This window comes from Micrasema longulum, unplaced genomic scaffold (genome assembly GCF_059751315.1).
Source record: "Micrasema longulum isolate JH-2025_06_02 unplaced genomic scaffold, ASM5975131v1 h1tg001233l, whole genome shotgun sequence".
In the NCBI taxonomy this organism is placed as follows: Eukaryota; Metazoa; Arthropoda; class Insecta; order Trichoptera; family Brachycentridae; genus Micrasema; species Micrasema longulum.
The window spans coordinates 20,119-36,514 of NW_028278420.1; the positions used below are offsets into that span (position 1 = coordinate 20,119).

The 16,396-nt window shown below is 32.6% G+C and overlaps 2 protein-coding genes across 5 annotated transcripts in view; both read right to left on the reverse strand.

Annotated features, from left to right (window-relative positions):
- Positions 1-1,189: 1,189 nt before the first annotated feature.
- Positions 1,190-6,719, reverse strand: LOC148276355 (queuosine-tRNA galactosyltransferase-like). 4 transcript variants are annotated; one of them, XM_088234385.1, is made up of 7 exons: positions 6,547-6,719; positions 3,374-3,599; positions 2,441-2,571; positions 2,198-2,361; positions 1,925-2,077; positions 1,557-1,839; positions 1,190-1,300 (listed from the first exon to the last, which is right to left on the reverse strand). In XM_088234385.1, the coding sequence occupies exons 1-7, from the start codon at positions 6,586-6,588 to the stop codon at positions 1,220-1,222; spliced, it is 1,080 nt and encodes a 359-aa protein (XP_088090511.1). In that variant the 5' UTR covers positions 6,589-6,719; the 3' UTR covers positions 1,190-1,219. The 4 variants fall into 4 exon arrangements, with proteins under 4 accessions (XP_088090511.1, XP_088090512.1, XP_088090513.1 ...); XM_088234386.1 differs by having other exon boundaries at positions 3,428-3,599; positions 6,547-6,686; XM_088234387.1 differs by lacking the exon at positions 6,547-6,719 and adding an exon at positions 4,020-4,611.
- A 4,691-nt stretch (positions 6,720-11,410) lies between these two features.
- LOC148276356 (somatostatin receptor type 2-like) overlaps positions 11,411-16,396 on the reverse strand; it is a 262,602-nt gene continuing 257,616 nt past the window's right edge. The window contains exon 3 of the mRNA XM_088234389.1: positions 11,411-14,591. Coding sequence (XP_088090515.1) covers positions 13,332-14,573 — 1,242 coding nt within the window. The 5' untranslated portion in view covers positions 14,574-14,591 and the 3' untranslated portion in view covers positions 11,411-13,331. The remainder of the gene's footprint in view (positions 14,592-16,396) is intronic.

Here is a 16,396-nt window from a genome sequence, read left to right on the forward strand (position 1 = left end):
TCAAAATAAATTGTGCGCAGTTTCGTAAACAATTTTAGTTGCTAGGTACATTTCTACGAAATTCAATGTTTCTTCTTCTGATTTCTTCTGACTTCTGATTTTCACGATATTCAATGAAATAAGCTTTGAGTTGTGTGTCGTATTTTAGTTCAATGACTTCGTTCATCAACTCTGTTATAGGAAATCCAAACTAACTGAATAATTTAATGTCATCATTTTCAGAATGCCAAGAGTTTTCTACAAGAATAAAACAGTTCTTAATATTTAAATCTTTTTTGAATTTCTACCAAATATTCTTTTAAGTAGGATACTATATCTTGATAAATGCTATCAGCAATAGATAATTCGGATCGCATGGCGGCAACAGTTGGAGAATTAGAAAAGTCTATTGCTTCGAGCTCATTTATATATAATTGCAGTTTTGCTTCAAATGCAAATATTTTATTGGTCATTTGTCCAATTATTTTGTTAAGTCCTCGCAACTCTAAGTTCAGATTATTAAACTTCATAGTCATATCTGTCAAAAGCTGTCATTGCCCACCATTCATCGTTATGGAGTTGGGGAAATTCTTTGTCACTTTGTTGTAAGAATGCTATAATTTTAAATCTTAAATTAAAGAATCGTTCCAAAACTGTTCCTTTGCTTAGCCATCTGACGGCAGTATGTAAGACAACATCGCTATAATTAGCTTGCAATTCCACAAGACGTTCTTTGAATTTTCTATGGTTAAGTTCGCGCGCGTGAATGAAATTTATAACTGTGTTTTCACATCACACAATTTATCACATCCTTTAATTTGCTGTCTGAAATTTGACATGCCAAAGTTTCTTGATGCAACAAACAATGAATGGGCAACAAGTTGGGCAAATTCCATTCTCTCTTCATCAAGGCAAAACAAACAATTTTTTGCACCCACCATTGACGGACAACCATCAGTACACACCGATATCACTGGTTGCTGCTCTAATCTGATGTGGTATAATAAGAGATACATATACATGAAATAGTTTCATAAAAGTATAAAATGATATAAATATTTAATAAAATATCTTTGATACATTATTTTATTTCTTTTTTCTCTAACTGTATTTCTTTATTCACAAAGAACATTACTCAAGGATTAATTACTGAGTTCCTGCATTAACAAGAGGACAATGTATAGCTTCCGACAGTCGAGTGAAAAAAGTATTTTTTTTTGTTTCTTGATTTTTAATGATGTCAGCTAAACAAAATGTAATCTTTTCCCTCCTGCATTTTTAAAGATTTCAAATTATTTTCAAACTGTTCATCCGTTAAATCCTGAAATAAAATAGACTTGTCTTTATAATTTTTCAGTTTATTAACTTACTGTGTAACAGATTAAAATATTTCCATGTTATTTCTATTTTGTTTTAGAAAAAAATGGCAGTATAGAACGCAGACAGATTCCTTACACTGTTATTTTAAAAAACAAAATAAATGTTAGGTATTTGCCTTTCATACTATAAGTTGTGTACCCATTATAAAGAGCTATGAGATAATACTATAGTCTAGTTAATATGTAATACATACTTACCAATTTCATACAAATGACAAGAGGGGGTGTTGCATCTTTGAAATTGATTATAGGAATTTTACATAGAACTTTTCTTCTAGTTGGGCAATACATTTCATAAAATGTTCCGATTTTGTGTGGATCAACATCACACAATGCCGTGACAAGTGACTTTTGGATATCATCTAATGATTTTACAAATTTTCTCCCTTGTTTTCCTGCGTTCCAAATAGTAAATCCTTTCTCGCAGTGTTTCATGTAATTATGCACAAAATGTTGAAATCGTATGTCCCATATTGTGTCACTAGAATTGTGTAATGATTAAAAGATTAAAAATAATAAAAACACTTTATATGATTAAATATTAAAATGATTAAATACGAACATACCTAGATATTGAGAATGTAGCGGACCCGAGGTGATATGTATAAATGAGTAAATATTCATCAACCCGATAAATTGTACCTCCTTTATTAAGGTGCTCATAAAAAAATATAAGATCTTCTGGGGTTCCTCTGTTTTCTTCGGAAAATCCCCCGGCCCTAAAAACAATTACACTGTAAAATTTGAAAATATTGATCTATATTTCAGTAAATTTTTTGGGACTTCATTTGATTGCACACACAGTGTTTTTCTGATGAATTTTGAAAATTAAAGCTCACCTTGTAAAAATCTCCCTGTTGAAAAACCAAGTAGGCATTATCACCGTTGGACCATGAGAAGTATAGATTTGAATATTAAGTTCATTTTGTGTTAAATTGTTAGCCCAATTTGTAAATCTCTCGGTAGAATGAGGAGGGTTTCTTCGGAATTTAGAACCGATGATCTGAAAAATTAAGGCTTTTTAAATGTCAATATACCATCAGAAAATCGGGGCGAAAATAAACAGCAACTTTGAAACTTACAGAATTTTTCCTCGTTTTTGAAGCAATATATTGCTGGTATATTCTTTCAGGGAGCATTATATCATCTACATCTTGGAAGCAAAGAAATTGTCCAGAGCTAGCTTCTACTGCTGCATTTTTAGCGTATCCGACTGAAAGTAAGTACTTTATTAATAATAATCTTTGAAAAATATTTTTAACAGAATCCCAAAATTGCATTATGTATAAGGGTTTAAAAATGTATGAAGAGATACCTGAATGTATGAAGAATGAAAACAGTTTGAATGAATTCAAAAAGAAATGTTATATACACTGTAAGATGATTTAAATAGATATGTAATGAATGTAAGTGTAAATATTAGTAACTAATTGTTGTATAAGCTAACTTAAACCCTATCGGTCCAATGTCGAATCTCATTCGACATCAATTTTTTCCGATTTACTTTGGAAAATTATAAAATATTGATACTAAGGCCATTACTATGTACATTTAAAAAAAAATCTCGTTTTTACTGCAAATAGTTTTTATTTTTTTTAAATGAAAAAATAAGTTTCTCTTGAAATACTGTAAATCTATTGTGGACCTGCTGGAATTTTTTCTAATTTTGGGGACCGTGACCAAACCCATTAAGTGAGTTTATAAAGATCTTTACATTTTTTTGTATAATCATAAGATTTAATTTATTATTATTGTTCCATATATTACAGGTACTGCATGCATTGTTATCATTTTTTTTTAATGGGTCTCTAGTTTTTAATGTAATCGTTGAACTTAGAAGATAGATATAGGTATGCTTAAACAAAGAATACAGATTAATTACAGGTTTAAATAATAAATAAAAACACATGGTTGATGAAAAAGTGCCCTTCATAATTTAAAATTAGTAAAAAATTGACCAACAAAGCTAATCGGCAAATTGAAATTCCAAATAAGAAATATTGTTTTAAGCTCACCTCCTTTAGGTTTCTCTGAAGAATTTATCATTAAAGTAAATAAAATTCCTTTACTTTTAATTTTAGGCTTCCAGTTCTCTATGATTTCATGTGAGTTGTCAGTGGAAGCGTCGTTGAAGATTGCAATTTCTATTTTCAGTCTCTTTTCCAATGCAGTTTGCATCAGAATAGAATCGAGGCAAACATCTAACCATTTCTCTCCGTTAAACACAGGTAGTATAACTGACTATAAAAATAATATTTTAATTACTTGGATATTTAAAAAAGGACACCAATAATAATCATAAAGAAACTGAAATTATAAATGGATATATTTTAACATGTTTTGGGAATAAAATTTCTACTGCGCCCAGGTGCAAAAAAGAACAATCTGTGGTTCCAGGTTACCATCATAATGCTTAGTAACAGGAATATTATATCAGGCGGGGAAAAAGTAATTTTGTATGTTGCGCCCTTTTTTTACAATTAAGTATATCTCGTCCATTATTGGTCACATCGGATCATACAATACAGCATTGTAAAGGTGTGAGTGTATACTACAAATGCTTCTTTAGTATTGCGCTTGGTCGGTTCAGTCGTGAACTATTGTGCGTGGAGTATAGAGGTCTTAAAGGAAGAAATTTGCCATATTTTACATTTTTACTACCTGAAAGGGAAAAACGCGTCGAAAGAGACCAAAAAAATTTGCAATTTATGCGGGGCCGATACTCTTTCGGTTCGTGTTGCACAACAGTTGTTCGAGCAATTTTGTTCTGGTGTAGTGGAGGTGAATGATGCACCACACTCTGGCAGGCCTGTTGGCGAAAATGTCGATAAAATTATGGAAAATATTGAGGTAGACCGTCATGTTAGCAGTTGTAGCATCACCCAGAAGCTGAATATCGATCATAAAACCGTTCGCAGAAGGCTGGATTTAAAAAAAAGGTCAATGTTTGGGTGCCACACGAACTGACGTAAAAAAACCTCATGGACCGAATTTTCATCTGCAAATCGCTGCTGAATTGCAACATAACAATGTCAAGTGACAGATATCGTGGTCGAAAGCCAACAAAGCGGCCCAGACCGTGGGCAAGCCAGGACTGACGACCAGGAAGGTGTTGCTGTGTGTTTGGTGGTATTGGCAGGGAATACTCGGCGTAAGTATAGCCTGTGAGCTCGCCAATACATGACAGATGACATTAACATAACCATAGAAAAACATAGCAGTTGAGCTCTCAGAAGTAAAGCAACGTGAATGCAGCAATGCTTGAACTACATGTCAATAATATTCTAATTATAAATAATATTATTTGGCCATACGGAACTTTAAAGCACACCTTGGTTTAATTACTAATAGTATTTTATCGGTTAGGTAGGTGTATTTAAAAAAAATGTTGCGTACCTGAAAAAAGCTCAAATAATTATGTTATTGTAAATGATGTCAGTAGCGACACTCAGAGAGTGGCTTTGTGACGTTTTGACATTTTTTATAAGAAATTCATGGCGTAGCCGAAATACTGTTATAAAAACAAGGATGTTTTTGTTGATTGACGTTAGCAGGCGCTACCCAGGGGCGACTTTGTGACGTGAGAAATTATTTAAAAAAGGAGATTCATGGCGTAGCCGAAATATTGTAACTAAAACGAGGATGTTTTTGTTGATTGACGTTAGCAGGCGCTACCCAGGGGCGACTTTGTGACGTGAGAAATTATTTAAAAATAGTTTTATGGCGTAGCCAAAATATTGTAATTAAAACGAGGATGTTTTTGTTGATTGACGTTAGCAGGCGCTACCCAGGGGCGACTTCATGACGTGATGAAATTATTAATTTAAATATTTTTTTTCATTTTACATAGCGTAGCCGAGATAAGAAATTGCGTGATGTTTCGAAATTTAACCGTGTAGGTAGCCACCTAGTTACAATATTATTTTTGTATTTGTATAACTCCTGTTTTATAATGTTTATGTATTTATCGCTATAAGAATTAAACTAAAGATAGTTTTTACTTTTAATCGCTATCCGTTTTTTTAATTATGTTTGTAACACTCAGTAATATTTATTTTTCAAGTATTCAATGTTATTTTTGCATTTTAATTAATATTGTTAATATAAAGCGTATTTTTATTTATTCGAATTTACTAGACTGTTTTTATTACAAAAAAAAAATGCATATTTCTCTATGTATTTTTCTGTTATAAACAATCTATTAAAATAATACACATCAAATTTCCATTGTCTGTTGATTTTATTTGCAATCTTCTTTTTTTTCGATGGTTAAAACTCTAGGAAATTCAAAGACAATAAAATTTTTACTGTCATATATTGGCGAGCTCACACGCTATACATAGCCCGAATACTCTACTATGAGCTGCTCCCATATGGCCAAACGCTTAATTCTGCTCTCTACTGTGAACAAGTCGACCGTTTGAAGCTGGCAATTGAACAGACGTGGCCAGCATTGGTGAATAGGAGAGGAATCGTGTTTCATCAGGACAACACCAGGCCGCACACATCTTTGATTACGCGTCAGAAGCTCCGGGAGCTCGAATGGGAAGTTCTTATGCATCCACCCTATAGTACGGACCTGGCAACAAGTGACTACAAACTGTTCCTGTCTATGGCCAATGCGCTTTGGGGTACAAATTTGGCCTCAATAGAGGCCTGTGAAAATTGGTTGTCCGAGTTTTTTTTGCCAATAGGGACAAGGGCTTCTACGAGAGGGGCATTATGAAGTTATATTCTCGTTGGCAACAAGATATCGAACAGAACGGCGCATATTTGACTTAAATCGGATGATTGTAACACTTTTTATAAAGCATTGAAATTAAGCGAAAAATACGAAATTGCTTTTTCCCCCAACCTATTATAGGCATTCCAGCATGCTTATAACTCTTGTGTGCTAACCTAAATATTCAGTAATGTGAAATTGAATAAAAACATGACAAGTTTAAATTATGATACACTATTCATTTACATTTTAAATAGAATAATTAAAGTAAACGTTGTAAAGTTAGTCGTAAATAAACTTTAATAGTTCGAAACAGAAAGACGGCATTTTTGTTTTAGAAAATTATACATAAGGTCCACACTCTAACAGTGTGCATAAATTGAAAGATGTATATATTTTTAAATAATTTTATTGAATTTTTTATAGGGGTTATGAAAATATTTACATATTAAAAATTTGACTCACAACATCGATTTTTGAAAGATTCTCGTGAAGCGATTGTTTCATGTTGATTTTATTGGCAAGTTTACACTCACATAAATAGTACAATTTACACTCATTAGACAATGCGTATGTGACATTTGATATCAAATATCAAATTTGACACTTAATACCGTCAACTTGCAACCTTGCAACCCTTTTCGAAAATCGGCTGCGTTCAGTTATCTTAAACGATCAGAACACGATTCACTGACCGGTTTGAAATTTGCAATTTTTAATGATTGACGGGAATAAAGTCATAATTTGAATTCTGTGAGTTCAAATAAAAATAATAGGTAACTTATATAATTTTCTACATGATAATTCAGTTGAACTGGTTGCAAACTCCGGTTTATTTGCATGCAATACTTATACGGCTAATGGAGGGCAGTGAAAATAAGAGGGCTGCTGTTGACAGAGTATTTTTTGTAGAAGCAGCTTCTAATGCAACGTTTGTCATCAATTGTGGTGAAGAGAGTGTTGCGTACCTACTCACGAATCAGAGGTCTAATATTTAAATTACGTTGTACCACAAACTGTTTTCTATTTTCTAATACGGTTTTATTCGAATAAACGTAAATATTAATAACATAAATACTTATAACCATTTAGGAAAAATCTTAAAGGTTCTTTTTGGTACATCAGATCTGTTTGCCTCATGTAATAATTAATAACCTGCCTTCCACCACCCACTTAACTACTCATCCATTTAAGTCCCATTTGAATCTGTAACTATTGTTTTTCCTGAAATTCAGGCGTTTTTATCATATTTAATATTTATGCAACAAAAATCATAAACTGAAAAAACAATTGAATTACTTTATTAAAATGAAGTAAAAAAATATTTTTATTTATTCGCAGTTTAAAGAAACTTGCAAAATTAAATGTAAAACATTTAAATACTATGTGTGAACAAATAACCGTATAAAATAATAAATATATAAATATGTATATACACATATATATATATACATAAATCAGGAAATGAATAAGTTCCACATAGGTTTTTATTTTTATTTTATTTTTTTATTTAATTAATATAATTATAAATTTTTAAATTTTTTTAAATTTCAATTTTCAAATTTTTACTGAAATTAAAATCCCACCAAGACACTTTCTGTGGTTTGTTAGATGATTTTAAATTTGATTAAATTTTTTTTAGTCAAACAATATATATTTTTACATTCTACGGATTTATTTAAATGATTTAGAGAACAGTCGGGTTTTAAGTGTTTTTCTGAAACGTCACTTTACTCTCAGAGAACATTCCATGCTGTGCTATTCCAGGCCTGCAACTGCAAATGCGCGTTTACCTAAATTAGTGCGCTTGCGTACTTAATCGGTACGTTCATTGTCTGGTAATATAATGTATAATAACGTAATATAATGCATAATATGCCTCAGATTAATGAATAAAAATGTTTTGTTTGGTTATTTACATTCCTTAAAGTTTTGCAAGTAAGACCTCATTTTAAAAACATCAAATATCCCAAATTTTCCCAAATTACATTATTTGATTTATTATTCTGCCTATGAGTCCATATACTCGCTTTTTATAAATATTAAAAAAAAAACATAGGTACCCCAAATGCACCGTTAAAAATACGATGTTTTAGTGAAAACAGCAATTGTTCACACATGTTCGTTTGAATGAACATAAAATATCCTTTAATTAGTATTTCTACCAACTTGTAGCGCCACTATTACTCATTGTTTGGCAATCCAAAACAGCGTTTCAAAGCCTACCGATTTTTCGGTAGATCTACCGATTTTGGGTAAAATCTACCGATCTACCGAATTTAATCGAAATTCTACCGATTTTTTTACCATTTACATTTTTTCCATATATTTTTTTTTCTAATTTTTCGTTTCCAATATAGACAATCCACTTCTAATGAATAAATTAAATACTTACATTTTTCCGTTTTCTCAGAAAGCTTTATTTTCGCCCATCTATTTATTATTATGAATACTGCTTATTCTTCTGTCGTACACAATACATACGTTGATCGGTTAGTATCAGTAAATAATGATTCCCGGCTATTTTAAAAGTTGGAGAATTACATCATTTCTCTTCATTTTTTAAACTTTATTAAATGAAATGTCAGCAGATCACTTAATAATCATGGAACGTTTTTGCCACCCTGTAAAAATTATGATAATCGTAAAAAATACGTAAATTATTGCGATCTTACTAGAAATCGAATCCATCACTCTCTGTCTGCTAGGCAAGAGTCAGAGTCCAAGGGTTTTTGGTCCATTTGGTTTGATTTAAATAAAAAAATCACTTGTTAGGGAAAAAAAGTTAGGGAAATTTAATACATCCCCCATCCGCCACACCTGCCCCAAGGACAGTGAATCTACTGAAATCTACCAATTTATTTTTCTGTATCTACCGATTTTGATGCATGATGGAGGTTGACAAAGCTGGTACAAAAAGTGTTCTCGATAGTCAGTTTTAATATGTATGTTTTAGCAGTATTTACCGAATATTTTGACAAATCTAAATTATGGAGAGTTCAATACTATTCAAATTTCTGAAAATCCGCAATTTTCATTTGAACCGTTCATACAATTTTTTCACAGTTCGCACTAAATACGAAAAAGGTTTTAATATTGTTTAAAAACAGCAAACGTCACACTGACAATTTATTGAATGTTTAAATATACGGGAAATATTTACAAAATTTTAAAGTTCTATACGGTGCACTAAAACTATGATTTTCATTCATTAAAATACTAAAAGACCATAAAAACAAACTCCGGTATTAACACAACATAGTTTGAACACTTGTCTGAAAAATTGTTGGTTTGTGGCATTTGAGACCCATAAATAATAAATTTGAGAATTAGATTAGAATAACCCACATGAAGGATGTTATGGTGGAAGACATTGACGTATTAATATATAGACATGCCCTTAGCCCTCAAAAATGATAAAACTTAACTCATTCCCAAACGCTGAGTCGTGCCTAACGCGTATTTAGTTGTTTGTCGACCGCCAGCCAGGCAGAATGCCAATCGTAGAAGCCCACTTGTCTCATGAAATCGTGTGAAAGCGTTTCGGATAAACATAGTAAAAAGGTTTGTGTAACTTTTAATTGGTAAATCTTTGTTCATGAGTGATTAACAAACCTTAAAACAATTAATAATAAAACAAAAATATTGTTTTTTGTAAATGTTAAACTACGCCTAGCGACGCAATTGCGGAGCTTTTTATGTCATCTTTTCGTTCCTTGAAATTCAGTAAAAATAAAATAAATGGGTGGAAATTATACCTGATTGGAATCCACCAAATACGAATGTTGATTGTTAACTTTAAAATACAAACTTTTTTATGTTTCAAAAAGGGCATCCTTCAATTTTTTGTAGCATGTTCATGTTCGTTGAATGCAGTCCTGCGGTGCTATTCTGAACCGCCCTCGCGGCCGTAAAAAAACACTTTTATGTCGTGTATTTACATGCAAAATACGCGAGATAAAAGTGTTTTCTACTGCCACGAGAGCTGTTGAAAACACCCCTTTTATTCATTTATTTTATTACCATAATGTTTTGCGGTGTGAATTTGGGCACCGAATTGTTTATTGTTCTTGTTTCAGAACCCCCAATCAATATGTACAAAATACTCTCTTGCCATAATTTATGATTACTGCACGATAAAGCCTAAACAATATATTTTTATTGATGAGCATACCAATGGTTGATTACAGCAGTTAAATTTGTTTCACGCGAATTTTCCTAAGTAAATTTTCTTATTATTGAAAACACTATTGTTTTTATTAAAACAAATTTAAAGTCTCCAAATATCAAACTTTTACAACTTACCTTGAACTCTGTTTCAACTTACCTTGACCTCTCTTTCAACTTACTTGGGTACTAGGAGAGTTGTAAAGCAGGGAGTTTTAAAAAAAAGTTTCAGCCGATTTTCTCATTGAAACCGATTATTTTTTCCTGTTATTTTATTTAGATTATATAGTGTATTTAATTAGCTACGTTAACGTATAAAGTTCATAGAGGTAAGTCTATTATAGGCTGAGATATCATAGGTCATGTAAAATCTGTTTTAACCCTCTTTGGTCTCCCCTACTTAGTAACTATGGGTACGTTTTCGTGTTAGTACTTTTAAAAAAATATTTTACTCTGTAGGGCATGTCTATGTATTTTATGTCAATGGTGGAAGAAAAATAAAAACAATAATTGTTAATATATATTTTATTCATAATATTAAGCATTTACATAAAATTTGGTATAGTTGAATTATTTCTGTAAATACACATTTAAATTGAAAAATCATTAATACTTGATGATTTCTAAATGACCATTAATCACTATTAACTTACATTTTTAAAAAAGGCAATTAAATAAAAAGAAATGAGATGGGACAATATTAATATAAATACGGTATTATTATAAATGGTAAAAAATATTTATCACAGATGAAAAAAATATTGATTAATTCCAAAAATCCTAGAAAAAAGATATCAAATGCTAGATTTTTCGGGCTCAAAAAAATCTAAGCACTTTTTTTACAATTTTCTTAAAAATATTATACCCGATTACCTAAAGCATAATAAGCGTTATCCGAGAATCATCCCGTAAAATATTAATTTAATAAATTAACAGTAATTTAAACTATCATGATTTATTACGACAAAAGTACACATTACATAAAAATATAAATACCACAAAACTAACAAATCAATTGTGTTTATCAGTACAAGGGCTTTACGACAATTTTGGAAAATATTGATTTATTACTTAAATCGTATTTTTAACCAATAACGTAGACTAGAAGATAAGGTGTTGTCATGATGCTTCAAGATTTTGTTTTTAAATCCTAGTTGTTAAGTTTATTTTTTTCTTTGCAGTTGCATTGTGTTTTCCCATGGAAAAAGGTGATTTTCGAAAGTCGGGAACGGCGTCAAAAGGATATTATTTATATGGAGTGGCAGAGTGATAAAGCTATCAATGTATTCAAAACCAGTTTTCATTTATAATTTTCAGTTTTAAAAATGAGCACACACAGAACAACTCGCAGTGGGCGCCATTTTGACGTCACGCAAGCGTTATGCCCCCTGAGTGCGCTTATAACAAAAATTGCGTACAAGCATGGCCTGAAAACGTCATACGTGCCAATTCTCCCATAGGGCGCGAAATGTCTCGTTTTTAGGTAATTTGAAATATGTACGTTTTCCACCATTGTATTGCAGAAGATTTATTTTTCGTCCCCACGAAATAAATGATAGGCTAATTTAAAGACAACAATAAAAAAATGTGAAAAGACTGTATCACGGATATATTAGAGATGAGCGATTTGGTTATTGAAAAGGAGTAGCAGTAACAGTTACCATTTTACAAATTAAGCTGTTTTGTGAAACGGTTTCTGAATCGCATTTAACAGCCGCGTGGGTAAAAAACTGGTAGGAGCAACTGCTGAAACGGTTCTACAAAAATAAATTAAACTGTTATTTTTAACGAAAAACTAGTCAGGATATGTGAAACTGTCACTATTTTCAGTAGATAACGTATTTCCTCATTCATAAAAAAATAGTAGCTCCACATAAAAAGACAATATTTCTGTGTTCGAATCTTGTGCAAATTACGTAGTGCATTATTTTTTTCACCAGGTAAAACGAACATAATTTTAGACTTACGTATGATTGGATTGGTTGGAAATACACTTAAAAGAAACTACTTTGAACGACTTCACTAGTTAATATGAATCAACCAATGATAAGGGAGTCGTGAAAGATTTCCGATTTACTTACCGCCAACGGAGCGAACGGCGATATTTTAGTGGGACATTAAATGCGGCGTATCTCGATAATTTGTCTCATGATTTTTTTACAATTTGGATATCAGGAGCTGAAATATTGCAGAATTAAAAATATTTATAAATGTTTAGATTGCCTTCTCGGTAATCGAACCCAGGACTTCTTGAACGGTAGCCAAACACGCTTGCCACTTGCCACGCTTGCACACATCATGAGGTGGAAAATATTCAATACACTTGTACCTTACAATAATACAAGATTAAAATGTTTGTACCTACTTATGAAATAATGTAAATATGTATCGGTGGTACGAGCCCTAAAAAGTTTTTTTTTGCCTTAAATGTAAACGGTTATTATGTGATATTATTTTGATAAAAATAATGAAAGATGGCAGATTTATAAATTAAATGAACATGTTTATTTACAAATTTTAAAAATGTTTTTAAATACATATTTTAAATAGTAACTACGTAACACATGTTATTATATCCCTACGAAGCATATCTTGAATGAGAAATATAGCGTATAATTTATACCGCACATTAAGGATATTAGTTTCATATTAAAAATTATGTTAGGTGTCATTTTTACAAATTTACATGAAGTGCTTATACGTATATGTACATAAATACTTTTATTTGTTTCATTTTCATCTAATACATTTATACATGGATACTTTATAAAATACGTTATCTATTTACAATAATATAAGTAAAAGATGAAAGATTATATTTATAAGAAATGGTATACGCATACTTATTAAAGTTATATAAATAATTATGATGTTAGGCCTGAAAAATGTGAAATAATAGTTATCACAATAATGTACAATTACATTTTGTGTATTAGAGATTTATTTCTGGTTCAGAACATATCTCATAAGTTAGTAACAGATGACAATTGAATTTAGTTGATATGTATGGGGAAGGTATGTTTTCATCTACGAAGATTTTTCCTCAGAGTAAGATCTAAGATTGCGAATTTAATTCGAAGTAATTAAACTTGAGTACGCTGCAGACCATTAGTGAAAGTCGGGCCTTTGGGAGGATCCGCGGTGGGGGCGAGGTGCGAGCGAGACGATACCGTGATGGCGGTTGATGCGTCAGAGCGAGACACGAGGGCTGCGCCTTCCCCAGTGGCGCCGCTCTTTAGGGCTCCGCCCAGCCCGCCAGCGCAGCCCCCGCCGCGCTTGCGGGGGAACACGCTGTTCTCCATGTGAAGGGTGGCGTTCACGTCGATGCCCTCGGCACAAGTCGTGGCCTTCACGAAACTCTTTTTGAAGTTATCAGAAAGGAAGGCGTAAAGGATCGGGTTCATGGCCGAGTTGGAGTAGCTGAAGCACCCGGCGATCAGGAAGACAGTGATGGTAATTCGGGATGCGCACTCGTTAGGAGGAGAATATATCAGAGCCACCTGGAACACCCAGTACGGAAGCCAGCACATTACGTAAACAGTGATTACGGTAAGCACCAACTTTGTAACTTTTCTGTGCGATCTTTTCTTCTCCTTAGATTTGTTCTTCGGACCGACTGTTTTCAATTTCTTTATAACTAAGCAATAGAACACGAAGATCAGAAGAAGCGGAATGGCGAATCCCAAAACGAAAGAGTACAAAGTAAAAGTCGTCTGGCCCTGCATCGTTCCGTTCTCGGGCCAGAGGATGTTGCAGCTGAGACGACCATCTTGTTTGATGAGACTGGTGTACATGAAGATAGGCAACATGAAGAGCACACTGGCTGTCCACGCCATTCCCGATACTACGCGGGATATGAACGGAGTTCTCATCTTGGGCGAAGAGATTGGGTGGCACACAGCTATGTATCGATCTGCGCTCATGATGAAAAGGAAGATACTACTCGTGAACTGGTTGATGCCCGTCGATATCATGTACGCCTTGCACATGAGATGGCCGAACGGCCAAAATTGCAGAGACATCGTCGTTATCAAAAATGGAATCCCGATTAGGAAACATTCATCGGCTATGGCCAGGTTTAAAATGTACATGTTGGTCACGGTTTGCATCTTCGAAAACCGCAGCACCACATAGATGACGAGAGTATTTCCCAAGAGTCCCACTATACACACGATGCCATATAGAACCTGCGTCACCAGGTAGACTACTGGCAGGTTGACGTTGGGGCAGTTGGTGAGGCCGTCGGTGTCGTTGGACGACCCGTTGCCGTACTCCATCATCCAGTTAGGATTCGTTGAGTTGAATTCGTTGTAAAAGGTCCCCATGATGTCACTCTTTCGGATCTGTAAAGAAAAAAAGCGTTTTGAATAATCGGGAAACAGTATTCCAAAAACACGTTTCGGAATGGAGCATTTCTTATTGATAAAATTAGAAAATAAAAACATACGTATATTATTATACTTTTTAATCGAGATAATTTAATTATTTTATTTAAACTTTTAAAAACTATATATATCAAGTGTCACTATGATCATACGCGATAAAAATTAATGCATTTAATCGTATGGCGAAATTTCTTGTGAAAAATTTGGTAAAAATGTTTGAAATAAATATTAAGTACTTTGAAACGTCACAAGTTCAGGTGACCAGCCAATCAATTATAGCGTTATATGTGTTGTACATAATAGATTTCCGGTTTCCGGGTAACCATGTTTTTCAACGATTAATGTTATTTGACAGGTATGGGTTCTCCTTTTAAATGTTACGAAAACTCGCCAACTTGAACTCGTGACGTCACGAATTGTGTAATTTAAAAACTTAAAAAATCATGACGATAATACGATACAAAAAATATACATTTTTTCGCTTAGTTTGATCAAATTTGGTTTGGTCGGAGGGAGTCAAAGAATTTGTTGTCCAATGTAGAAAGACGTAAGCTGGTTGCTTGTTTTACTAGTAATGAATTGGGACTTAGGATATAGAGATTTTGGTATTATTTATGTTTTCTCTGGATATTCATTGTTTACCTTTAAGTCTGAAAAAGCACACATTATGATAAAACTGTAAATACTTTTAAATATCATTATAAAATACATAATTTACTGCCTTAGAACGGGGAAGCTATCCCTAGTTAGGCAGTTTAGATGAACCAACAGCAAAAATAAAAAATATGTATGCTTATTTTTACTACTGAATTAATTTGTTGTGTAAATAATTACTTGTATATTGCTGTAATAAATATGTAAAATAATAAAAAAAAAAAAATACGTTGTTCTAAAAAACCACTAGACTTCTTCATTGTGATTGCTATAAAATTAGATATTGATTATTTTTTTGTCATTATTTAACAAAATCCCTAACATTCTGCGATGATCTGGTTTTACAAAAACATTATATTTATGTACACAAAAAAATCAAAAATGAAACGAAATAAATAACTGGACCAATTCAGAATGTACAGTTTTCTTTCTACAGGCAAAATATAATATTCATTTGCTATCTAGACTGTTCGTGCGTCGCGTCGTTACTGTGTATTATACACTATGTAGTTACTATGTGTTTGTCGTTAGTTCCTCTTTTATCCGTCCGCGATAAGTATGTACAAGTCTCTACAAATGTACAAATAATATTATGATTGAATGAGCTACTTTAAGTCGTAGTGTTGAATGCTTTTAAGCTTACATATTCCCATACCTTTTGATGGTTTCCTAGAATTATTGGATAAAACAATTTTGTTTATGCGACGAACCAATTCGCGAGTGAAATTCCGTATCCAAGCACTTTCACACGCGTTATCTCTAAAAGTCGCGTGTTTTCATAACGCCAAGATTAGTTAGCGGGAATCGTAATTAACGTGAGTAAACCCTCGGCTTTATCTGTGGCTTATTACATGCGATTTTCTCATTAATTTATTTGCATTACTTTAGTATTTCAATCGTAATACTTATTTGTTCAGTAATCCGGTAGTTCGTAATCTCCGGAACGACAGATTGTAGATAAAATGGCTTTAATATGCTGGAATTGCTTTTTAAGTTTCAAACCAATTCAACGGGTTACGCAATGGCTTAAGCTTGTTCAAATATTTTTTGGGAGAAAAATCAAGATATTACAAACATAATTTGGACAATGATAGTAAAAAGTGATAATG

Bases quoted from the DNA above. Each gene is read 5' to 3' on its own strand.
- LOC148276355 (XM_088234385.1), bottom strand. From the start codon at position 6,588: ATGAAACAATCGCTTCACGAGAATCTTTCAAAAATCGATGTT. The intron at 3,600-6,546 runs GTGAGTCAAATT...TTATTTTTATAG, and splicing joins ATCTTTCAAAAATCGATGTT to TCAGTTATACTACCTGTGTT. The intron at 1,301-1,556 runs GTAAGTATGTAT...ATTTTATTTCAG, and splicing joins TTGTCATTTGTATGAAATTG to GATTTAACGGATGAACAGTT.